This window comes from Schistocerca gregaria, chromosome 6 (assembly GCF_023897955.1).
Source record: "Schistocerca gregaria isolate iqSchGreg1 chromosome 6, iqSchGreg1.2, whole genome shotgun sequence".
Classification (NCBI taxonomy): Eukaryota; Metazoa; Arthropoda; class Insecta; order Orthoptera; family Acrididae; genus Schistocerca; species Schistocerca gregaria.
This window is the reverse complement of record NC_064925.1, coordinates 477,560,944-477,588,308: the sequence shown is the minus strand read 5'-3', so window position 1 is coordinate 477,588,308 and position 27,365 is coordinate 477,560,944. Positions and strand designations below refer to the sequence as shown.

Here is a 27,365-nt window from a genome sequence, read left to right as displayed (position 1 = left end):
ATATCTCGCGAAGAGACCATGAGGATAAAATCAGAGAGATTAGAGCCCACACAGAAGCATACCGACAATCCTTCTTTCCACGTACAATACGAGACTGGAATAGAAGGGAGAACCGATAGAGGTACTCAGGGTACCCTCCGCCACACACCGTCAGGTGGCTTGCGGAGTATGGATGTAGATGTAGATGTAGATGGCAGAAGCGACTCTCATCGCAGAAGACGACACGTCCCCATTCTTCCCTCCATTCACGCCTGTCACGACACCACTGGAGGCGGGCTGCACGATGTTGGGGCGTGAGCGGAAGACGGCCTAACGGTGTGCGGGACCGTAGCCCAGCTTCATGGAGACGGTTGCGAATGGTCCTCGCCGATACCCCAGGAGCAACAGTGTCCCTAATTTGCTGGGAAGTGGCGGTGCGGTCTCCTACGGCACTGCGTAGGATCCTACGGTCTTGGCGTGCATCCGTGCGTCGCTGCGGTCCGGTCCCAGGTCGACGGGCACGTGCACCTTCCGCCGACCACTGGCGACAACATCGATATACTGTGGAGACCTCACGCCCCACGTGTTGAGCAATTCGGCGGTACGTCCACCCGGCCTCCCGCATGCCCACTATACGCCCTCGCTCAAAGTCCGCCAACTGCACATATGGTTCACGTCCACGCTGTCGCGGCATGCTACCAGTGTTAAAGACTGCGATGGAGCTCCGTATGCCACGGCAAACTGGCTGACACTGACGGCGGCGGTGCACAAATGCTGCGCAGCTAGCGCCATTCGACGGCCAACACCGCAGTTCCTGGTGTGTCCGTTGTGCAATGCGTGTGATCATTGCTTGTGCAGCCCTCTCGCAGTGTCCGGAGCAAGTATGGTGGGTCTGACACACCGGTGTCAATGTGTTCTTTTTTTCATTTCCAGGAGTGTAGTATCGGGTGTCCACAGCAGTTGAATGGAGAAGTAACAAGTGTTGTTAGTTAGTTGGTTGGTTGCATGTTCCATTGATCAATCACTCAGTATGGTAGCCGTTATGATGTGGAACATGTAAAGTGCACAAGAAATGCACATACAAAACAAGATTATATATTAGGGGGAAAAACAGACAGGTATAAACTTGCGCGAGGGCGCGCGCACACACAGATATATATATATATATATATATATATATATATATATATATATATATATATATATATGTATATTAAAAACAAAGATTCCAAGACTTACCAAGCGGGAAAGCGCCGGCAGACAGGCACATGAACAAAACAGACAGGTATAAACTTGCGCGAGGGCGCGCGCACACACAGATATATGTATATATATATATATATATATATATATATTAAAAACAAAGATTCCAAGACTTACCAAGCGGGAAAGCGCCGGCAGACAGGCACATGAACAAAACACACAAACACACACACAGAATTACGAGCTTTCGCAACTGGCAGTTGCTTCGTCAGGAAAGAAGGAAGGAGAGGGAAAAATGAAATATATATATATATATATATATATATATATATATATATATATATATATATAATAGAAAGAAACTTCTACATGGGAAAAATATATTAAAAACAAAGATTCCAAGACTTACCAAGCGGGAAAGTGCCAGCAGACAGGCACACATACATATCCATCCGCACATACACAGACACAAGCAGCTTGTGTCTGTGTATGTGCGGATGGATATGTGTCTTTGTCTTTGTGTGTGTGTGTGTGTGTGTGTGTGTGTGTGTGTGTGTGTGTGTGTGTGTGCGCGCGCGAGTGTACCCCTGTCCTTTTTTTTCCCCCTAAGGGAAGTCTTTCTGCTCCCGGGATTGGAATGACTCCTTACCCTCTCCCTTAAAACCCACATCCTTTCGTCTTTCCCTCTCCTTCCTGAAGAAGCAACCATCGGTTGCGAAAGCTAGTAATTCTGTGTGTGTTTTGTTCATTGTGCCTGTCTGCCGGCGCTTTCCCGCTTGGTAAGTCTTGGAATCTTTGTTTTTAATATATACAAAATAGAAAGAAACTTCCACATGGGAAAAATATATTAAAAACAAAGATTCCAAGACTTACCAAGCGGGAAAGCGCCAGTAGATAGGCACAATGAATAAAACACACACACAGAATTTCGAGCTTTCGCAACCGGCGGCTGCTTCGTCAGGAAAGAGGGAAGGGAAAGGAAAGATGAAATGATGTGGGTTTTAAGGGAGATGGTAAGGAGTCATTCCAATCCCGGGAGCGGAAAGACTTACCTTAGGGGGGAAAAAAGGATAGGTATATACTTGCGCACACACACACACACACACACACACACACACACACACACACACACAGGCATCCATCCATACATACACAGACACAAGCAGACATATTTAAAGGCCAGGTTAGGTAGTTGTGTTGTCTCCAAAACACGTTAAAGGGTGGGGAAATTCAGGAAAATTTCGAAAAAAGTTTCTAAAGAAAAAAAAAGAAAAAAATTTTCGAAAAAAGTTTCGAAAAAAATCTCGAAAAATATGCGAGTAAATGTATTCAAAGGACTGGTTGTGTACTGGCAGGTTATGAGAATGAGGCTAACAATTGTTTGATGAAGAAATAATAACATTTAAACCTGTGGGAAGCTGCTAAAAAATGATCGGTTATGTGGGAAAAATGGGAATGGAAATAAAACGAAAGTTGTTGAAAATAGCTGAGATGGTAGTTTAATGGGTGAAAGGAACTGAAGCTGTGCAATAGTATTCACGAGTTTACACGAAATGTTTGTAAATGTGGAACAGTGGATTTTATAGCAGCGGTTATGTTGAAAGCATTAAAAATTTTTAGGTTATGGTTTGGAAGTAAATTACGTATTGTTGAGTATAATTAGGCAGGATAAAATGTATGGTAGATTACGGAAAAGGGAAGATGAATACAAAGTGAAACTACTTGTACAAATAAAAAGAGAAAGTAAGATGATAGAGAAGATTTCGAAATGCAACAGAGACAATAGCAAACGTAATTGTTGGGTTCAAATTAATGATGATGTAAATAAAATAGAAAGAAACTTCCACATGGGAAAAATATGTCTGCTTGTGTCTGTGTATGTATGGATGGATATGCGTGTGTGTGTGTGCGCGCGAGTATATACCTATCCTTTTTTCCCCCTAAGGTAAGTCTTTCCGCTCCCGGGATTGGAATGACTCCTTACCCTCTCCCTTAAAACCCACATCCTTTCATCTTTCCTTTTCCTTTCCTCTTTCCTGATGAAGCAGCCACCGGTTGCGAAAGCTCGAAATTCTGTGTGTGTGTTTTATTCATTGTGCCTATCTACCGGCACTTTCCCGCTTGGTAAGTCTTGGAATCTTTGTTTTTAATATAAAACAAAGATTCCAAGACTTACCAAGCGGGAAAGTGCTGGTAGACAGTCACAATAAATTAAACACACACACAAAATTTCTAGCTTTCGCAACCGACGGTTGCTTCTTCAGGAAAGAGGGAAGGAGAGGGAAAGATGAAAGGATGTGGGTTTTAAGGGAGAGGGTAAGGAGTCATTCCAATCCTGGGAGCGGAAAGACACCGGCCTGTTTCCCGCTTGGTAAGTCTTGGAATCTTTGTTTTTAATATATTTTTCCCATGTGGAAGTTCCTTTCTGTTATATATATATATATATATATATATATATATATATCATAATACAGAAAGATTATTATTTCTATTATTTACCGCATTTCCTTAAATGACACAAAATGCATATACTATATTTATAGATTTATTTATTCCTATTCAAGAATTCATCTAGGGTATAGAAGGAGTTGTCAAGGGGACATGATTTCAGTTTATTTTTGAAGCTATTACTGCTGTCAATCAGACATCTTGTTTCATCTGGTAATTTGTCGAAAATTTTTATAGCAGCATATTTTACCCCTTTCTGTGCCAAAGATAGGTTGAGTAAAGGATAGTGTAAGTCTTTCTTTTTTCTGGTATTATAATCATGAATGTCACTGTTGTTTTTAAAACCGGTCCTTATTGTTTAAAGCAAATTTCATTAGTGAGTAAATGTACTGTGAGGCTGTTGTAAGAATTCCCAATCTTTAAAAAAGATGCCTACAAGATGTGCAACTATGAACCCCACACATTATTCTAAACACTTTCTTTCAAGCAGTGAATACTTTTTGTCTAAATGTTGAGTTACCCAAAAATATTATTCCGTATGACAACAGGGAGTGAAAGTATGCAAAGTATGTTAGCATACTAATTTCTATATCCTCAGAATTGGAAGTTATTCTGATTACAAAAGTTGCTGAACCTAGTCACTTTAGAAGATCCAAAATATGAATTTACCAATTAAGATTCTCATCTATATTTACACCCAAAAACTTAATATGCCCTACCCTGTCTACTGACTTATGTTAAGAGAGGTTCTCCAAATCTTTCCACGAAGATAAATTAAGCTCGATAAACAAAATTCAGAGTATACATAACACACAGCATGGGTCATTGTTTCTCCAAGAAATTATGAAAGTTGCACTTAGCAACAGGGTGTAGCATTAACTACAAGTGATGTTCATGTGGTCGTCAGGCACACTGAAAATCCAACAAAGTTGTATAATTAATACACGTAAGTACAATCACATTGCTCACAGCAGTGTTAGAAACTTGTTCACTAGAGGGTGTACACTAAAAAAATTGTACTATTATTCAGCTGAAATAATAGTGTGGAGTCCAAAGAAATAACTCTTCAATTCTACTACAAAGAAAAATAGGGTAGTACAAAAATATTGCAAATATTAGAAAAAAGATGAAACAACAAACATGCGTTAGTCACCTGAATTTGTCTTATATACTAAGGGAAGATTGACAATATAAGAAAAAGGTAGAGTGCTACTCACCATAAAGATGACAAGATGAATTGTAGATAGGTGCAATGAAACGACTGTTACACATTTAGCTTTCGGCCATAGCCTTCTTCAGAAAAGGAAACATACATGCACATTCATTCACACTAGCATGCACACCTCACAAACATGTCTGCTGTCTCTGACAGCTCAGAATGGAGTGCAACTGTCATATTGAATGGAAGTAGCAGTCTGGAGGGGACAGAGAAGGGGAAGAGGTAGCAAGGTACAGATGGGGGAAGAGAATATCACTGTCTGGCAGAGCGTGCAGGGACTAGAAGGAGGCATGACAAGGCTGCCACCAGGCCCAATGTCAAGAGGCTATGGTAAGGCAGGGATGTGGGGAGGGGAAAAAGGAGAGGTGCAGGGAAGGGGAAAGATGCGTGGGTGTGTTGGCAGAGGGTGGCACATGAAGGAGTGAGAGGACAGAGGAGATGGAAGCAATTGTGTGGAGGGTATGGGACAGTAAGTTACCTTAGATTGAAACTGGGATAATTCTGGGAGCAGAGAATGTGTTGTAAGGTTAACTTCCATTTGCACTGTTTAGAAAAGCGTATGGCGGAGGTGAGGGTTTGTGTGGTCCAGGTTGTAAAGCAGCCATTAAAATCAAGTATGTTACGTTCAGCTGCATGTCATGCCAGAGGTTGGTCTACTTTGCCCTTGACCACAGTTTCATTGTGGCCATTCATCCTGGTGGGAAGATGGTCGGTTGCCATACCATTATAAAATACTGTGCAATGATTACAGCAGATGTGGTATTTGACATGGCTGCCTTCACAGATATCCTGGCCTCTGATGCAGTAGGATGAACCTGTGAGAGGACTGTAATACGAAATACTGAGTGGATGTATTGGGCAGGTTTTTGCACTAGTGTCTTCCACACGGATATGTTCCTCGTGGCAAGGGGTTTGGATTGGGAGTGGCATAGGGATGGACTAGGATGTTATGGAAGTTGGATGGGCAATGGAACACAACTTTAGAAGGCGTGGCAAGGATCTTAGGTAGGATTTGCCGCATTTCAAAGCATGATGATAGGTAATTAAAGCCCTGATGAAGGATGTGGTTCAGTTGTTCCAATCCCAGGTGGTATTTAATGACGAAGGGGGCACTCTTTTATAGCTCGTTCTTAGAGGTTGTGGGAAGGGGGGAGGGGAGGGTGGAGAAATGACACAGGAGATATATTTGTGAGCTAGGTATGGGGGTAATGCCTGTCTGTGAAGGCCCTTGTTAACCCCCTCAACATACTGGGCTAGGGAATTCTTGTCACTGCAGATATGCCGCCCCAGGTGGTCAGGCTATATGGGAGGGATATTTTGATTTGGAAGGGATTACATCTATCGAAATCTAGGTACTGCTGGTGGTTGGTGGCTTTAATGTGGACAGAGGTGTGTATGGAGTCATCAGAGATCAAGAGGTCAATGTCCAGGAAGGTGGCATGCTGGGATGAGGACCTGGTGAAGTGGATGGTAGAGGAGGTGTTGATGTTGTTAAAGAAAAAAGGTAAGGTGCCTTGGTCCTGAGTCCAGATCATAAGTATATCATCAGTGAACCTCATCCAGACTAGGGGCTTGGCGTTTTGTGACTTTAGGAAGGTCTCCTCTAGGTGGCCCATAAACTAGTTGGCATAGGAGTGTGCCATGTGAGTGCCCATCACTGTGCTGCGGATGTGTTTTATACCTTCCCGTCGAAGGAGAAGGGAGGACGCTCATGTAGGCAAAGGATGAACAAAAGGAAAACATTTACAAGTTTTGCATTGAGGCAAACTTTATTCATTTTAAGTACCGGAAGGATGAGGTTTGGGAAAGACCTGCTATAGCTCTACCCAAAAGTATTTCCTTATTCTCATTTATGTAAAAATCCCAGTCGCTTCTAACAGGGGTACGGCCAGTAATGAAGAGACAGGAAGCAGAATCAGGGTAGTGAACCCTGTTTTCGTTCTTGGTCAGCTCAGTTGAGACGATGTCCATGAGAAAATGGGGGGTGGCGCACATGTCTACATTGTCAGCAAGAGGACAGAACCAGACTATAAACTGCATGTGGCATGCTGACTCTTATGAATTGGGGGTTTTGGTACTGCATTGTTTGAATGAAATATGAAAGCACAACAGAATACCTCTGCTGCTATAACCAATATTGCTTAGTATCTACAGAAAATTTCCCAAACCTGCTCATAATGGAACACATTAAAAGTGGATGGCAAAGGTAAACATAACTTGACATTTGAGGAACTAGATTTCGATCACAGAACAGTAGTGGAGAGACAAAGAAGGCACTTTCCGAGTGTGTCATTGAAAAAGGGCGCACTATATCAAGACACCTCTTTAGGAAAGGTCTTTGAGGATGTGGCTACATGTTCAATTTGGGGGTCACATGGGGCAAGAGTGCAGTCTGAAGCGCCTGGCCACAGTTATGCGACTTACCCCCTCGAAGGTTCAAGTCCTCTCTCGAGCATGTGTGTGTACTGTACTTAGCATAAGTTAGATTAAGTAGTGTGTAGGCCTAGGGACCGATTACCTCAGCTGTTTGGTCCCATAGAAACGTACCACAAATTAAAAATTCAATTCTGGTGATTTTTTGAAAACTCGAGCACTATGCACTGTTTTGGGTTCCCATTTCCCACTTAGATGGGAAGCCAGGGGTTCACAGTAAACAGATAGTCAACAAAATGGAGCTCCGGGACTACAAGTTAAGACACGAGATTAAGTAACATATCAGTCATGGGGATAGTGGTTTGGAGTGTTTTAGAGGAATGTAAGATATTTTCAGTTATGCAAATGAGTTTCTGTAGTACATAAATAATCCTTGAGGACAGGACAAAAGAATACTAAGCCACAGGTTAACTGTATTTGTCTGGCTCTGTTATAGCCGCAAAACAGATGCTGCACACATTCCTCGGCTTCGTGTCTCATTGGTATTGCCTTCCAAAATGAGGCAACAGCTGTCTATTACCTTACCATGGCACTGTGTAGTGTATAGAAGACAGCTGAGTGGGTAAAATTTTAGTTGTTGCAGAGGCAACGTAGTGTGATGATGTTGGCAATGACCATTGAATGCTGGGAATTCACGACGACCAATCACCGCACGGGTGCAGGCAGCTAATCGGGTTTTAGCTGGTTCTAGTTAATTATCTCGACAGCAAAAACATAATTATTTTGATAAAGTTGATCAGGAGTTTCAGTCAACAAAGAACAAATATTGGTCGGGGGTTTAAACAGAATTTGCATAGGCGTTGATTGTAATATGTATGTCTTTGATGTGAGTAGTAGATGCTTGTAAAATTGCTCCACCAGTGGGAAAACCTCTTGTAAACTGTTTGTTTGAAGTGTTTGTCAATGTTATATATGTAGTCTCAGGTGTCATACACATTAATTCTATGTCCGTAGCAGACTGCACACAGTGTTTCAGTGACAGATGCATTAAATTTTGCTGTGAAAAATGACACCTTTAATGTATAATAGCCAGATGGACTGTTCGTGTGGAAATCATCTCTGGAAACCTAACCGCACCGGATCATGAGAATAATCCTGTCTGTCTTCCATCAATAAAATGTAGCTTTGTTGCAATACTTCAGTAATTCCTCGAAACCGGGCAGACATTTGGAGTGGGGGAAAAAAAAGTAACAACAACACAACAAGCAGCATTATAATGAATGAGACACAAGAAAATCGTTGCAAGATATCAATACGCTTTGAAAACCCAACCATATATAATAAGGGAATAGCCTTTTGTGTTGACTATGAAGTAATTAAAGAATGCTGTCCACGCTTTTGTTTGACAGGTTCTTGTTTGGAGTCTTGTCTGCTAAATTACAAAAACGTTTGGGTTAATATGAAGAGATTGACGTGGAAAGAATTCCATCAAAACAAAAAGTGAATGTCTTTTGATACCATGTACTATCAACCGACTGGCTAGCACCAATGTCATATAATTCCCAGCATTCAACAATCATTGCCAACAGCAGCACACTAAGCTGCTGTTTAAGTATAATGCATTCAAAAGTTAAATTTTAAATATACTAATTCAAAGGCAGGGTAATGACTGCAGGAAAGATTGTAGTATGAAGGAAAAATGTTCAACGGATATGTAATACATGTACAATAAATTAAAAGACGTATGTCCAAGGGTAAAATAAGACTTTTCTTCTTTAAAAAAACATGCATATTACAGCAAGAAATGGTGTCTTATCACAGTCTGTAGTGATCATGCTGACACTGTTACGAATGTACACTGAAGTTTGAATAGTTTGGCTTGAACCCCACATGCTATCGAAAATATACATATTTGTTACACCCAACATTCAGCTTAATTGAGCGGCCCAGAGATATGGCTGGCCTCAATGTTTGACTACGTTTTTAGTTGTAGGGTGCCAGCTCACACCTGTCATAAACTCAGTTTTCAAGCTGAAATAAAAATATTTAAAAAACCATGCAGATAGGTATTGCGGTGAAATTTAAAAAAAATATTTGAGCCACTCACATTTGATAATGTGAACAAGTAGTTTATTTCTATTTTTTTGACAAATAATCTTCAATATATTGAGTAAACACTTGAAACACAGTCAGAGGGCTTTTTTACGCAAGGGTGGTCGTTAATAACTGATGCTACAACACTTCACCATAAAATTCATATGTTGCGATTGCGGCACTCAGCAGTCTGTTCACCGTTCATAAAATACACTATTGTCTGGTGTCTTAAACCACTATATTGTGCTCAAGATTATGGTTTTTGAACATCACTACATACATACTTGTGCCCAAACGTGGCTACAGCCCACTACTACCCCAACATGGACGACACATCGGTTCGTAGTGTCGCTCAAACTCAACTGTCCTGTGTCCTCAAAGATGGCCACCCCCATACACCCTCAGAATGAGTGCCTAACTCAAAACAATGTTTGTCAAAACAATTACGAATATTCTAAAACTAAACACAAAAACACACAATACATTGAAAAATATGGAAATTTTCTGGGCAACAACAATCTCAAGTGCAATTTTTTTGTATCTGCCTCTTTTTTTTCACAAATAATGTTCTTGTGGCGTGATTTTGTTTTGCCCAGATTATTGATACTAAACATAAATAAATAAATAAAAATGCATACTTAATTACTCATCTACCTCTTTAAACTTCAGAATGCTGCCGCTAATTTTGTCTCTATAAATTTATTACCAAAAACAGAGTTTCTCTCAGTCGAATCCCATATTCTGACCTCTCATGCAAATGATTGCTCGATGCAGCTCTACTAGCCGCATCCATAGACACTTTATTTATATTAATCAGCCAAAGCATTGCCAAGATATTAGCCTTTGAACTTTTGTAAATTTACAATTTTTAAAACAACAATAACGTTGATACTGTTACATATTTTTGTGGCGCATCTAGACAATTTAGCTTAACATATTTTTCTGTCTGATTGCCAACTCACATCTCCGTGTCACTCTTAGTTTTGTTTTCATCAGTTTTTCTCTGGAATATAAATTCCTCAAGCACGGAAACATGACCATATGTGCCCCTGCCTAGCACCCGGGTTTTTCCAAGGCCGCGTAAATGCTCTCCGCTCGCCACAGCCCTGTAGCAACCGCCAGCCACATGCTCTGCGACGGAAAAGTGCCACTCTAATCTCCCGCCACAGCTTGTGTGCTCGCACTGTACATCCTTAAAATGCCAATGAAAGACTTTAACAACATACACAGCTATGCACGTGCATCATGTCATTAACACTGGCAGCTGAGTCGGCAGGTATATCGATGGCAAGATGATCAGGGTTTGACAGTTGTGGGCCATGCTGGTCCGGACGAGCTTTGCGGCGTGACACCTTCGACACGCAATGATTGACGGAGCTCAGAGTATGAGAAAACTTAACTGCAGATTGCAAGCTTGACGATCTAAACATGGGGTGGGAAAAACCCACCTGTTTGAGGGTAGTCATCATGGCCGAGCCGACTGAATAAAGAAAATATGCAATAAGGGAAACTCTAAATAAAAACTGAGCCAAATTCAGTGACAGAGAAACCAGACACATAGTTTTTATGACAAAACTTAGATGAGTGGGTGAGTGAAGATGCTACAAGTTATTAAATGTTAAATGTTTTTGATACAGATTGATAACTCACTATCGCTGGTCAACTTTTAAATTCTCGCACAGACAAATGTTGTTGTTTTAATAAGAAATTGTTGTGATACTGTGAAAGAATATTTCATTTGTTTTTCTGGAATAAATTCAGACTGTGAAAAATGAAAAGTGAACATTGTTTCACCGCAAATTCCCACCTGCAATTTTGATAAACTTGTTATTTCTTTCATTTAGGGCTAAATGTGATGGATGTATTTGTTGGTTCCTGGACAGAGATGAAGAAAATATTTGGAAATCCAACCACACACTGGAAATCTCTACTAACGGTGTTTTTCTTGCTGTAATTAATCTTTCATTCATGCTGACACGTGTGGTGGCCCACGAGTCGAACTTTAGTGGAAGTAACAGTGAATAACTTCACCATCAGTCATTTACTCTTTCACTAAGCAAGTACCAAAAAGAAGGGAGCGTTTTGAAACAAACATCCCCCCCCCCCCGAATATTTCCCCTACTACATAACTGGTTGAGCGTTAAGAGAGTAAACAAGGTGGGTGGAAGGGTGATTGCAGAAATTGGACTTAGTGGATTTAGAAAACATGGGAAAACATATTGAAATGGTGAAAGATTTAGATGAATGGGCTCAGTGGTGTCACAGCCTCAAGGTCTTCCACTTGCATATATCAAGAGTGACGGCAAGTGGTTGTCGTGAGGTGACTATTCGTGTTAAAAGTTTAATGTGAAAGTCCTGTTTGGACTATGTGCATATACAAGTTATTTTGGTGTTTTAATTTACATGTTTTAATTTACATTTACTGCAATAAAGATGGCTATACAGTGACCGAAATCTGGATATCAAATAATATTATTTGCAACTGATTATTGTACCCTTCACTACTTTGTACGAAAATTAGTCTGTTGTGACCCATCAGTAGCCTGGCTATACAATAAGGGCACGAGAATTGGCCTCTGGTCATTTCAATACTGATCATTAGAAGTCGGCACTGTACAAATTCACATTTTGCATTGACTGTTCTGTTTCATACCACTGCCAACCTCAGTGACCCAAAAGTTGTGACACTGTAATTGCCTGATGATATGTTGTTGTGTTGTCTGCGTGAGCAGATGGTTAATTAATAACAGTAATTATACTTACATTTAAACACATTATGCAATACGAGACACAATCACAAATTGAGACTGAGTTTTTACTCTGTGCAGTGTGCACTGATTTGAAACTTACTAGCAGATTACAACTGTGTCCAGATTAGGACTCATACTTGGCACCCACACCCTATGCGGGTAAGTAATCTACCTGAGCACAACACTTGACCCAGCCTCATAGCTTTACTTACACTAGGTAACCTGTATTTCAGGTCAGATTCTCAGTCTGGCACATAGTCGTAATCTGCCAGGAAGTTTCATGGTTACAAATGTTTATTAAATGTTTTGGATGCCTATTTCCTTCTATTTGTTGTATTGTACTTCATCAAGCTTAATTTAATTTCATACACCTTACTATAAATGTGTACCGCATGTAAAGATGCCCATCTCAGTAACGCAAATTTATGAATCCATCTTATTTCCATGACAAAATTTGTACCACAGCACCTGATCGGTACAAGTAGCGAAAACCTGTGTTGTCAGTGCTGGAAGACAAACAATAAAACATTCCCCATTGCTTATCCTTTAACCCCGCAATGGCCACACTTCTTACCCCTCTGCCGCTGAGGTAAACAGCCACCTGTACTTAGCTCACCACTGAGTTCACCAATGTCAGTTAAAATTAATCACAGCCAAATATTTTTGTTTGTTACTGAACAGGGAAACTACAGTCTTAACCTTATTTGACATTTTTGGTTTCAGTTTATAATATCCCAGCTCCTCCACCAAATTATAATATCCCAGCTCCTCCACCAAATTATAACATTTCAGCTCCTCAACACCAAATTAAAACGTTCCACTTCAATTTGTTTGCACTTATAGCGATCCCAGCTTCCTCAACCAAATTAAAACGTTGCATTAGGAGGTGTCTGCTTCGTGCAAAAGGTCTTGAGTTCATATTGACGACAACAAGTAATTCTTCATTACAGACGTTTATTTACGAACAGAACTGACAGACTTCACAGACTCAACAACTGACTCTCCGAGCTAACCGCACTGCATATCCGAACTGGCAACTGACAACTCCTAGGTGTATTAATATCTTTCCAAACAATGAGTCTTTGACAATGATTTGTTTACAATACATTAGCAATTCACGACTTAAAACTAAATGAGACATTACAGAATATTAGTACAGATTAAAGTAAGTAAAATGATCAGTACATATAAATTCTTACAAGCATAATTTCCAAATAGATTTTATAACATTTTTCTACCAGCTTCTGGATAACCTTCACCAGATTTGTACCGATGTTTTCAGAAATATCTTGACATTTGATTCTGGATATTTCTTGAATGATTTAGAACAACTATTTATATGCAAAATGATTTAAATCGTGTTTCAAAATGTAAATAAATCTTTTTAGCAATATTTCTTGACACAAATCGTCTTTCGAAATTAGGTTATGAAACAGTTTTCACAAGTTTTCGTATTTTTGCGATCATAATATAGAATTTCTCCATAGAAAGTTTCAGAAGTGTGCATTAAACGTTCATTTACAGACTTTCTCTTTAGCTGGTGAGTTTTTAAAAGTATCTTGTCCATATTATACGAAATAATTTAGCTCAAAACTGATAATTTATACAATTAATCAGAGCTACAGCAAACAGTGAGTCTTTCTTTTACAAAATGAAATATAATTACAAAATTGAATGAAAATAGGTTACTAACACTAATATATATTTACATTAATTCTATTTTTGTTCTTTCTGTGCAAAATGTCCTAATATTGACACAGTACAATATTTAAACATCACCAAAGTTTCCCTTTACATTTTGCATATCTGTATCGACATCCCCTAAAAGTCTACAGTATCGAATACTTCAATATGTCCCAATATGTCCTGTAATGTTACAAGTTCTTGGTTACTAGATGCATATTATTATAAAATGATGGATGAGAACCATGGGCCAAATGAGTACTTGATTCGGGTTGACAGCTAGTGCTATAGGCTGTTCAGAGTCATCCCCATTCCTGTGCACCGAAACAGCACCGATGCCATAGGCAGACATATCAGTTGCCACAACCAATGAGCAACTGGGAGAGAATGGTGTGAGGCAAGAGGCAGATTTCAGTGTAGTTTTCAATTGGGTAAAAGCCCAGTCACAGGCAGGAATCCAGTTGAGGGGCATTCTTTTTTGCAAATGCTCTTCACAGGAGGGTCTCGTGACAGTCACATCATCCTAATAATTAAAACAAGCCAGAATTTGCTGCGAGAGCTGTTCAAGTAACCTTTGGAAAATTGTGGGGACTGAGGCAATGCCAAATGGGAGCCACAGGCAAGGCCAAGTGGGAGGCGCATGTACTTGCACAATCTAAAAAATGTATTAATTACAATGATGTACTGTGTACCTCTTCTCAGGGTAACTGGAGGTAAGCATCAGTGAGTCCAATTTTGGAGTAGTATTCCACTCCAGTTAGAATGGTGAGGTCCTCTTCTGGCCGTGGGATAGGATAAGTTTCCACCTGTGATTGAGCATTGATTGTAGCCGTGAAATCTGTACACAGTCGGAGTGAACCACTGGACTTTTTGATGATGACTGGTAGAGTGGCCCATGTTCTAGATTTTACCAGCTCGATAACCTCAGCAGCCTGGAGATGATTTACTTCCTGCTTCACATCAGCATGTAAGGCAACTGGAATTGGTCTGGCACAGTAAAAGTAAGGTGTGGTGTCTGGCCAAAGGATGATATGCACCTGAAAATCTGAGGCACAGCCCAAATCTGGCTGAAATATAGAGGCAAACACAGGCAGATATCATTCAGTTCCTGCAAAGGAATTGCGGCTGATACAACCTTTACTTCGGTGGAAATAGAAAACCCGGATGGTGTACAAGGCATTGAGGCCAAAAAAGTCAGTAGTAGATGGACAGTCAACAGAATAATATGATGACCCATGTAACACTTTTGTAGGCCGCAGTGATTGAAAACTCCCCACAAAGTGGAATAGAATGTTCCGCATAGGTCACCAAATGCTGTGAGAGCGATGACAACTTGGACATGTCCAGTTCTGCATACATCACCTGATTTAGCCTACCAAAGAAACAGTGGCCCCTGTGTCCACCTGGAAACAGATGTCTTGGTGAGAAATGCGAAGCATGAGAAACAATTTCTGCACGGAGGGATCACCTGGAGGGGACTCGTGACTGCAACACATACACAGTTTCCTGGTGCAGTATTGGGGATAAGGATGGAAGTAGGTTGCACAGATTCGACACACTAAGTTGAAGTGACCCTCTTTGCCACAGTGCATGCAGGACACCCAGCAATGAAGATAGTATGCTAGTGAGTGGAAAACATTATGGCATGAATGGAGTGGTTCCCGTGACCTCAATAAGGAGCTACTGGAGGCTCGTAGAGCTTAGAGATGTCAGCCACCAATGAATCATAGTGTTGCTGCAACCTGGGTGTCACCCTATGCTTGTAAAATGGGTCCAGAACACTTGGTGGTGCACTAACCCCGTAACTTTTGGTCTCACTGGAAGTCATTCATTAGCTGCCTGCATAATTTTGAATGAGTTTATGACATGCAAGATGCCCTTCAGTGATGAGTTATCCAGTTTCTGTGCTGCTTTGCACACCTTGGTATTGGATACAAACTGAACCTCATCATGAATCAAGGAATCCCAGTTAAAAGCCTTGCAGCCTTGACAGGCGAAAGTGAAATCACTCTTGCGGCTGAGACCTTGAAAGTCACTAATTCAGAAGCATGTTTATGGTATTGGTGAAACTTGAGCGTGGAGGCAAACAAATGATATCTCCATGAATAATAATTAGTCAACAGAGTGCATTTCTCCTGAAAGGAGAGCACAGTGGGCTCAGACAATGGTGCCAATTTGTAGAGCAGAAGAAACATGTCTGGCGACACCTGAGACAGAAATAACAATCACTGCGATGAATTATTCATAACTTGAAACTGTGAAATGTCGCTTCAGTTGATGCAGATAGGTGTCCCAGTTCTCCGTAATGTCATTATGTCATTGAAAAGTGGAAACAACGGAGGACAAATGGGGACATCAAGTGTGTGTGTGTGTGTGGGGGGGGGGGGGGGGGGGGGGGCGGTGCTGAGGCCTCAAGCAAAGTTGCCTTGAGTACTTGGAGATCGTCCATCTGAAGCTGCATTGACTTTAGTAACAAGTCTATGTGATGCTGTTGCTCCAACAGGCAAACCAGTTCTCAAAAGCTTGCAAACTTAAACAAATAATGAAGCCATGAAATTTGTCCCTTGATCTGTATCATATCAGGACTTCCATTAGGTAGAATGAAATGTGTAACTAATACTTTTGCTGCAGTTTCTGCTGTCACACCAACAATTGGGGTGAAGGCTAGGTAACGTGAATAGTGATCATTCACCAATAATATGTACTTATCTTTGTGTTGTGTCTGTGGGTATGGTCCTAGGGTGTCCAAAGCTACATTTCAAAGGGGCTGAGGACTTCAAGTAGTGTTTGGAGTAGAATTTTAGTCTTAGACTTGTGCATGCTGTACACAAGGAATACAGTCAAGGATATGATATTCAGTGTTATTCCACTGACCTTTCTACCAATATTTAATGGTCTCACGTAGACATTTATTGCTCACTTCCCACCATGTCAAGCTGGAACACTATCGTGACAGTGGGCAATTACCTGTGACTGAAATCTGTTAAATGTTATCAGTAAGTTTCCTTGCAGGGTTTTATATTAGAAATCACCATCTTCTGACACCAATTCTGGTAGAGCAGAAAGTTGCTATCATTCTTCATCTGTTCCCTGTGACTCCTCTAACAGAATTTTGTCCACTTCCAATAAATGGACTTTCCTACTTAATACATCAGCATTTTGATGAAGTTTGCCGTACTTATCTTGAATTTCGTAATCGTACTCACTAAGTCTTACGGTCCATTATATCAACTGTATACTTGGGTCCTTTAAATTTATAAGTCACAGTAGTGCAGAATGGTCAGGGTTACCGTAAAACATCTGCCATGAAGGTACCACTTGAAATAATTTACTCTGAGTACTAGAGCCACCAGCTCATTCTTGGAAGTAGTGTGATTAATTTCTACTGTGTGAATCTGTCAGGATCCACAAAAAATTGGTTTCTCAACACCCTCTTGTTCTGATTGAGAACAAAGTCAAAACTAATTGCTGGCATAGTTTAACAACTTTTGCAGAGTCCCAGTAGGATGGTGGATGGGATTTTGTCAAAACATCTTTAATTTTCTCTATTGCCATGTCACATTTAGTAATCTAATGGAAAAGTACTCTCTTTTTCAACAATTTAGTCAAAGGCTTTGTGACCATTGCATAGTTGCATTGAGTGTTTCATTGACGTAGAGGAGTGGGTAAATGTCAACTGTGATAGCTCAATTTGCTGCTCACATAGAGCCACAGAGGTGATAATTTCCTTCCTCATTTATACCTTTTTTAGTTACTATGATGGTACCCACATCATACAGGCCAGAAGAAGGCTGAATTGTTTATGGATCTAATTGCTGTTGAAGGCTTTCTTCTATAGTGAACTGCAAGTGATAGGGAATTTGGTAAGGCTTCTGTGCTATCAGCTGTGCATCCCCAGTTGGATTTTTGTGCAGCGTTCTACCTGCAGTCAACAAATACTGTCTTCCCTCAAACAACCGTGCAAATTCCTCTGACATGAAGTACAACAGGTTTTTGTCCAACTGTGACAAGTGTGTTAATTATCTCTCAGTTTATTTTTGATAGGTGATAAGATTGCATATACTTCTCTGACGCCCCCAGCCCCCACCCCCCCACCCCCCCATGAACCATGGACCTTGCCATTGGTGGGGAGGCTTGCGTGCCTCAGCGATACAGATAGCCGTACAACCACAATGGAGGGGTATCTGTTGAGAGGCCAGACAAACGTGTGGTTCCTGAAGAGGGGCAGCAGCCTTTTCAGTAGTTGCAAGGGCAACAGTCTGGATGATTGACTGATCTGGCCTTGTAACAATAAACAAAACGGCCTTGCTGTGCTGGTACTGCGAACGGCTGACAGCAAGGGGAAACTACAGCTGTAATTTTTTCCGAGGGCATGCAGCTTTACTATTTGATCAAATGATGATGGCGTCCTCTTGGGTAAAATATTCCGGAGGTTAAATAGTCCCCCATTCGGATCTCCGGGCGGGGACTACCCAAGAGGATGTCGTTATCAGGAGAAAGAAAACTGGCGTTCTACGGATCAGAGCGTGGAATGTCAGATCCCTTAATTGGGCAGGTAGGTTAGAAAATTTAAAAAGGGAAATGGACAGGTTAAAGTTAGATATAGTGGGAATTAGTGAAGTTCGGTGGCAGGAGGAACTCCTTCCTAGTGTTGCAACATTCTTTTTCCAGCAGTGTGTATAGTGCTGTACTGCTAATACTTATCACCATATTGATTCTGCATAGTAAAGTAAATTAATTATTTACTATGACTCTGATTTATTCTTGTCCAGATTTATATGAATATGAAAGTTTTACTCTTTTTCTTCAGTTATGCTACACAAGTGTTGCCTACTAAGTAAAACAGTGTCAGTGAACAAGTAAGTACGGTGTAGTATTTTGATTGCCTGTGTTCTTATCTTGTGTGTTCATCATTTCTGTTTTAGATTCAGACAGAGGAGAAAGAGCAGACTTCCTGTGCTCCTCAAGTGGACTACTCTAGACTTGCTTCATTTTTAAACAGGGTTTGCCCTGCAGTCGTAACAGAACTCGAAAAGAATAACAGAAGCCGTGCATTTGATGATTTATGCTATGCAAACAATTATGAAGATGACATAACTCAAGCACAAAAGTTGTACACTCTACAGCCATCCAGTGCAGCATGTGATGTAGAGGTATAGGTCCAGTGTGCTTTATTGAAATGGCTAATATATTTATATAGTATATCTAACTTGTTGCTTCCAAAACAGGTAAAAGTCACAGGAGTGTCATGGAACTGCAATGGTAGTATCTTAGCTGTGGCATCCAGTGCTGTGAAGCATGAGGCATGGTGTGACCACAGGGGATCAGTCTCCCTGTACAGTGTCAGTAGGTAAGATCGTATTAAATACTGAGTTTGTGTTCACTGAAGGGTTGGATGTGCTATGTAATATAGGCTAAATAGGTGGCTACTAGCTAAAAGGTAAGTTATCACATTTCAGTCTAATTCTATCATGGAAAATAAAGTTATCAGGAAACCTGTCACAGACTCCTATTTGTTGCTTCAGGCAATCAAAGAAACAGAAGTGGATGGTACATGCAAAGATAATTGCATAATATAATTACCACTACTTTTACCAATGCAAGTGATACCAATCTAAGCTGATGTGCCATTTGCTGTACTGCAAATTACTGTCAGGCTCAGATAGGACAAAGAAAAATATGACACAATTAGGTTTGTGCTGTTGATTCATTGAGGTGTTCAAAATTAGCTGCTGTGATGCATATGTAGAGTCTGACAGAAGCTCGCCGAACAAAACAGGTCAGATTTATCACACAGCATCTTTTAAATTAGTGGCAGTGTCTGGAGGTCAGCTCGCATCTCGCCGTGTGGAGAGGTCTTCGGCAGTAGACAGGCAAGAAGAACAGGGTAACAACTTGCCAAACTACAACTGTTCTATGCAGTGTAAAATTATTTATTGACTGAGGTTTTTACTCTATCAGGTTTCAGGGACTGAGCCCTACCTTCAGGTGTGTCTAAAAACGTGTGCCTGTATCAAAGCTTACTGACAAGACACCACATCTGTTATACATGATTTATCCAATTGAGTTTGCAGATGTGGCCAGCAAAAAACACTTCTCATCTGTAAGTCATCTCATCCTTGTTGAGCAGCATATGTGTTAACTGAATTATCTGAATAGGTATCCATATTGAATGCTGCAAGTGATGGCAGTAAAGTTGGTGGATAGGCTGTTTGCTCAGGCAGCCCTACCTCTAATGTAGAAAAAATGCCAATGACACGGTTGGGATAGTAGTCACTGTGTGACTGTTTGGAAGAGACTTGCATCTGGGTAAGGGGCTGGAAACAGTGTTAAAAGATGAACAGATGAGATTATTATGTAAGGTTGAATGAGCACTGAAAATACCTCTTTGATCAGAGTGCGAAGAGTATCCTCATCTCAAGGCACATTGAGAGTTAGCCTAAGATCTCTTGGAGAATGGGGTTCACTTGGTCCAGTCCTATGTACTACTCAGTAATAGACGGGACACATTTTCAAGATCATCATCAGTGTATGAGGGATGTTGGGTTTATATAGAGATTTGTTTCAGGACGAAATGAGGAGTACAGATTCCGTTTGCAAAAGCCTCAACCTGACTTATGGTTTAATGAGATATTGCTGTATTACACTGCAGATGCTGCAGCCATTGTTGGCAAAGCTGTGTAGAAGAGATTTTAATGTGAACAAACCTTGTAATGAAACTGCTGTTAGGTGGAAGTTAACAGCCAGGTAGGGTATCCTCTGAGACAAGGAAAGACAATTGGAAAAGGTGTTGAGATTCTGGACAAATGAGGATAGGGTTTCTCTCTTTGGGTCAGGGTCATAAAATGTGTCATCAATGAGTTTGATGCATGTGAGTGATTATGGATTGTAGGTGGCTAGAAAAGATTCCCCCTATGCTCCTACATAAAATATCAGTTTTGTAACAGTGACCAAACCTGAAGCCCTGTATACGGTCATTTAAAGTTAAGCAAATAACTCTTAGATGTGAATGTCCTATAGTCGAATAAACCTAAGGTCCCTGATAGTTGCAGTAGGCCGGGCTTGGCAATTTCACATTTCTGTCTCAACCGGTAATGTAACATGATAATGTAAACATTTCTGTGGTAATGCCTTGGTGTTACCAGAGCACAGTAGATGGCTATTGTTTCCACCTGCAGCCATTTGCACTTTACAACTGAAAACTGGCAGCAATGCTACCGGCAGTCTGGAATCTTGTTACTCCAATTCTGCTAGATAACGAAAATTTTCCAAGAATTAGATTTGTAATTACAAGAAACACCACATACTAATAGTACAAAAGAAATTCAGAATGAAAGACCTGTGTTGGATCATCTTCATTTAAAAGCTTCATTTTTAGGGTTCCATACCTCAGTCGGTAAACCCAGAACTCGTGCAAGATCACTTAGTTGTCTGCTCATCTGTTTGTCTATTGTCTATTTGATTGTTAAAAACCCTTTTTCTCGGGAATGTATGGAAATATCAAGTTGAAATTTATGCGAAATGCTAAGATCTTCGGTTTTTTGGTGGTGTAAAGAATTTAAGCTTCTAAGTCAATACAATCCAAAGATATTGCCACATATGTCACAATTTTTTGATACTCGCAAGCTCCTACATCAAAACCTATAGATGAACTATCTATAAGGGCCAGTGAAATGAAAATAAGACAGACAGAATAAAATTAAGTAAACTGTTTATTGTTTCAAAAGCAATTGCTGCAACTGTTAATACATGTGTCCCACTGTGAGACAAGAAGGTCAGTGCCTTCATGGAAAAATGTTTGCAGTTGCCGACAGAACCACGATTTCATGTACTTCTTTGTCCGAAGTGTGTCTTTGCTGAAGGCTCCAAAAATATAGAAAGCACACACAGCGAGACTGATACTGTACAGAAGATGTTTAACGCCGCCACAACAAAATTTCTGTCGCAGACTCGAAAGAACATTGGTAACACACTTTCATTTGACTGCCCCTTATGTGTCCAATCAAGCCTGGTGTTCTAGTGGTGAAGCTTGTAGCTGGAAACTGAGAGGTCACAGGATCGAATCAAATCTTGGTCAGACCACTTTATTTTTTAGTTTTCATTTTAACCTAGCCTTCACCTCTCAATGATACGAAGCGGCACCTAGAAACAACGTGTATTTTGGATTCCACTTTAAACTGTAGGTACTCCTTCACTGGTTGCGTAATTGGGTTGGTTAGGGACACGGAAGTCACCGAAGTGGCGTTCAATGGAAAGACTTGCATCAGGCCAATGAGCCACATGAAACTGTTGTTATTATCTATATACATAATTAAGTTTGTATGGAACCCTCTGAGCAGGGGTCCTAGTTGTCAGTGGATACTTTTTTGGTAGGGGGAAAGTTAATGATTTCTGAAACCTTCGGTGTGCCAGACAGAATTTGGACCCACATCAGTTGAGCTATATAGTGTAGTGCCACCATTATTATTTGGTGCCACTGACTAAGGAAACTCCCTATCAAATCCCTCCCAGATTCAGTGGTAAGAGTTTTCAGTGGACAGCTCATCAGAAAGATCCAGCATGAAAATAGGAAGAAGGTGTACTGAATTATGAAAAAACAGCAAAATAGAAAGTGAATGGTCCAAGGAAAAGTGCAGTATAGAGCAGCCTGAAAGAGCAATGGCATTATGGTTAAGTGGTAACGATGTTGGACAGCCAAGCAGATGAACCGTGTTCAAATCTCCCTCCTACTAGTTTCTTTCTTTCTTTCTTTCTTTCTTTCCACTGTGTTCAAATTTGTGTCTGTGTCATGGTGTAACATCCATTTGCAACAGCAAGGTGTAAGGAAGGGACATACAGTGAGAGCTTATTCTGCACAACTACTCTATTAGCAGCTGAAAGGAAATACCTTTTGAGTGGGAATCGCAAATGTTGTATGACAAGTCAACCGAATCCCCCATCAGAAAACTCGTGTGGCGTTTCATACATGGAATTAGTGACAGTATGTGTGTCATATGATAAGAATCTCATATTGACACATCTAATTTTTATACCTAGTAAGTAAGTGAAATATGCCTCCTTGCCTGATTTAGGAGTTCGTATTAATGTGAATGTAATCACTCCCAAGGAAATGATGAAAACATAATAGTTTGTAACAGAAGCTGTAACAAATGAATGAAACAGTTTCACAATGACACAGGCTCTATGCTGTGTCAAAGCATATGTTTTTAACATTTTTGAAGTTGCGTTCTGTTTTGAAAGTTTTGACTCTTAAAGTCTTTTGTTGTAACATAGCTAACACCCGTTTATTTATTGTTTTCGTTTGTGTAAGACCTCTACATGATAGCTCATCTGCCCTAACTATTCATCACAGTTACTTGCAACAGTAATGTAATTTAACCACATAACTCATATTCTATAATCATTGTATAGTATGACAACTGCCAAGACTACAGAAAGAGAACAAACATGTTAGTGACAGGATGGACAGTCCATGATTGTGGTGGTGGTGCTGGGGGGGGGGGGGGGGGGGGGTAAATAGCATGAGTGAATTTTGAACACGGCTCATCTGGCTTGCAGTCCAACACTGTAACCAGTTAGCCACAATGCCATGGCTGTTTGTTTTTACTCGATATTGCAGTTAAGCTTGGACCCTTCACTGCTGCTTTTTTCCCATGGTTCAGCACACCTTTTTCCTGTTTTCATACTTGACCTGTCTTAAGTTCTTGACAGGCTGTCCACTAGGCCATCTTACCACTAAATCTGAGGCGGGTGCAATGGGGAGTTTCCTTTTGAGTAAAGTAGCAATGCTGTCCTGGCTGTTGGAAAAGGCCAGGGGAGTAGGCAAGTGCATAGCAGACCAAAGTACTGTTACGTCAGCTGCAGCAATGCACTGGTTAGTTTCCACATAGCAAGTTGCGTCAGGGGCGACAACTCAGTAACATCGATACAGCAGAAAAGGCAGACTGTGGCATCAGCAGGCCGGTTGCTACGCCTTCAAGCTATGGTTTGTTACAGTATATGTAGTTTGAAATGGTGCTTCAACAAAACAAGTAGGCCCTGAACTGAACTGAAACAAATACCTTCTACAAGGCAAAGTCAGTGGTGACACGTTCCTACCAGCAGCCACCATGAAACATGGCATCCCCCATCTGCAGGCCTTCTGCTGACGCTAAGTCCATCGCTGTGGACACTCTGTGTTTTCTTTTGCAAGGGCGGACACCACTGCAGAGGACTGTGCTACCTTCCTCTGTTAGAATCACGGCAGCTGATTGAGCTGCAGAGCCATGTTAAGACAGTACACGTGCTGCCACACACACCAAGTGTCAGCATTCCTGCCCAGCCGCTGGCATCAAACAGGTTGCCTTCAGCACACTCACGAGGAGGCGATGGGTTATTGCCACTGCAGAGTATTGCTATGAGTGTTGTTGTGTATTCTTCAATAAAATTAATGACTAATAATGATGAAACTTCCTGCCAGATTAAAACTGTGTGCCCGACCGAGACTCGAACTCAGGAACTTTGCCTTTCGCAGGCAAGTGCTCTATCATCTTAGTTACCGAAGCACGACTCACGCCCGGTCCTCACACCTTATTTCTGCCAGTATCTCGTCTCCTACCTTCCAAACTTTACAGAAGCTCTCCTGCCTGCTCTCTCTGCCAGGAAGTTTCATATCAGCGCACACTCCGCTGCAGAGTGAAAATCTCATTCTGGGCTAATCATGATGTTTCCTTGAGCAACCATTGGTCATACTCCTGACAACAGCCCACCATCTCAGCTCAACCCTACCACTTAGGGATTGTGCTGATATGCCTCACACCATGCTTTTGTACTGTCAGTACTGCCATTATCTCTCCTCTGCTTATGGAATCTCTCCTGCACAATTTGGTGGGCTAACACATTTCTTCACGGAGTTGAGGTACGAAGGAAAGGTATGCAGCAGCACTCCTGTCGAGTTTGGATAGTAGGAGAGACGTAAAGGCAGAACCGAAGCTGTGGACGTGGATTGTGTGTCTTTCTGGGATACCTCAGTTTGCAATGTAAGGTTCCAGCTTCAAGTCCTGGTCTGACACACACTCTTAATCTGCCAGGAAGTTTCGAAACAGCACTCACTCTGCTGCAGAATGAAAGATTTATTCTGTGTTAAGGATTTCTATCAAGGTGTAATAATGTTGGGAGTTTTTTCTCATACTTTGAAACTGCTACAAGAGGTCATGGAGAGGAGGCTGAAGAAAGAAGGTCAAAGCAATACAGGCTTTAAGTTTGGTGTAAGTTTTGCTAGTGCAGAATATTGAGTGCATCAAAAACATGTTTTTAGACAAGAAGAAGATTTATTATTAATGTTGTGATCGGTTAAGGGTGGTAATGCTTCAAAAAACATGTAAAACTGTTTTTAGACAAAATAATGAAAGGCACATTATTGCAAATCTACATCAATAAAATGTGACCATAAGAGAAAGCAGCAATCATTGTGATGGATTATTATTAAATTACAGATGGAAGATTCCACTCTGAAGTTGACTATAATTTTTGCAAACATAAATGATCATATTGTTGAAATGTTTTTTTCCCATCTGGTTTATACATTTAGACCTAACACTTTTTTTATTTGTCGGTGCTACTTAACAGAAAGAATTTCGACCCTACAGCTGCTCCACAGAAAACATTGGAAACAACTTCTTGCACAACGGCCCTCGCATATCATCCATATGTGCCATCTGTACTAGCTGCTGGAACATTCAGTGGTATGTGAAAAAATGTCAGCTTTATGTCTGTAAATTATTTTATAAATAGTATTGACTGTGTGGGGCGGCAGATACAGTTCTTCAAATGATGATAATAGTTGGTTATTTCTAAAGTTCACTTTCTTATTCGTACAGTTCACTTTCTTATTCATGCGAGCCTGGCAATTAATTTTGTGGTCAGCCAGAAAGCGAAGGGAAACATACTGACCTTAGTTTCCTGTCTGGACAGCCACATTCTGGTTCAGCCCACTGAAAGAAATGTTTCTATTCTCCTTCTACTTACCAGGATCAGGGCTATGATTTTAAATGACAGTATAAATTTTTCGTCGGTTCTTGGTAGAACAAAATTATAATAAATGAAAAGCACTAGTTTGCTTTTGATCTATTGTAGAACAAAAGCAAACTGTTGCTTTTCATTTATTCTAGTTAATACATATTTTCAGTAAATTCTCATGTACAAGGGTCACTCCAAAAGAAATGCACACTATTTTTGTAAAAATACAGTTTTCATTGTCCATGTGTGAAAGTTTTACAGTGTGTAGATACATCCTTCCCGCTTGTTTTCAAACTTAGTTCAACATGTTCTCATGAGTGGCGCCGTCACAGCATGTCTTCAAGATGGCTGCTACACTTGACTTCCGTCAGAAGCAACGTGCTGTCATAGAATTTCTGAGCTGTGAAAATGAGACAATGGGAAACATCCACAAGAGGTTGAAAAAGATGTATGGAGATGCTGCTGTCGATCACAGTACAGTTAGTCGGTGGGCAAGCAGGTTACGTGATGAAAGCGGGCACAACAATATTGAGGATTGTCCTCCCAGTGGCAGGCCTCGTACTGCACACACTCCAGACAATGTGCAGAGAGTTAATGAATTGGTGACTGCTGACAGATGCATCACAGTGAACAAATTGTCACACTATGTTGGGATAGAGGAAGGAAGTATTTGCAGAATACTGAAAGTGTTGGCGTTAAAAATGGTTTGTGCCAGGTGGGTTCCAAGGACGTTGACAGTGGCTCACAAAGAAACAAGAAAAACGGTATGCAGCAAACTTTTGGGACAGTACAAGAATGGTGGAGACGAATTCCTTGGAAGAATTGTGACAGGTGATGAAACATGGCTCCATCATTTTTCACCAGAGACGAAGAGGCAATCAATGGAATGGCATCATGCAAATTCACCCAAGAAAAAAAATTCAAAACCATACCTTCTGCTGGAAAAGTTATGGCTACGGTGTTTTTCGATTCTGAAGGGCTCTTGCTTATGGACATCATGCCAAGTGGAACCACCATAAATTCTGATGCATATGTGACGACACTGAAGAAACTTCACACTTGACTTGAGTCATGTTTGACCACATCGGCAGAAGCAGGATGTTTGCTGTTGCACAACAATGCACGGCCACATGTCAGCCAAAAAACCAATGGAAGCGATTACAAAACTCGGATGGACAACACTGAAACACCCGCCTTACAGTCCTGACCTGACTCCATGTGACTATCATCTCTTTGGGAAAGTGAAAGACTCTCTTCGTGGAACAAGGTTTGAAGATGATGACTCCCTTGTGCACGCTGCCAAACAGTGGCTCCAACAGGTTGGTCCAGAATTTTACCATGCAGGCATACAGATGCTGGTTACAAGATGGCATAAGGCAGTTGAGAGGGACGAAAATTATGTGGAGAAATGAAAATATTGTTCCTAAAGGATGTATCTATACACTGTACAACTTTCAAACATGTAGAATAAAAGATGGATTTAAAAAAAATAGTGTGTTTACGTGACCCACGTACAACACTTTGAAATTCACTGTGTTCAATCGACAGTAGATATTTCTATTCTAAACAGCACTTTTAAAAGTTCTGAGGTGCCCTCTACGATAAATTCCTACCAGATT

At 40.8% G+C, this 27,365-nt stretch overlaps 1 protein-coding gene across 1 annotated transcript in view; it reads left to right on the top strand.

The window, feature by feature from the left end:
- The window catches only part of LOC126278412 (cytoplasmic dynein 2 intermediate chain 2-like), a 94,670-nt gene that overhangs the window by 12,214 nt on the left and 55,091 nt on the right, over positions 1-27,365 (top strand). The window contains exons 3-5 of the mRNA XM_049978519.1: positions 18,675-18,902; positions 18,978-19,099; positions 25,357-25,472. Of these exons, the coding sequence (XP_049834476.1) occupies positions 18,675-18,902; positions 18,978-19,099; positions 25,357-25,472 (466 nt within the window). The remainder of the gene's footprint in view (positions 1-18,674; positions 18,903-18,977; positions 19,100-25,356; positions 25,473-27,365) is intronic.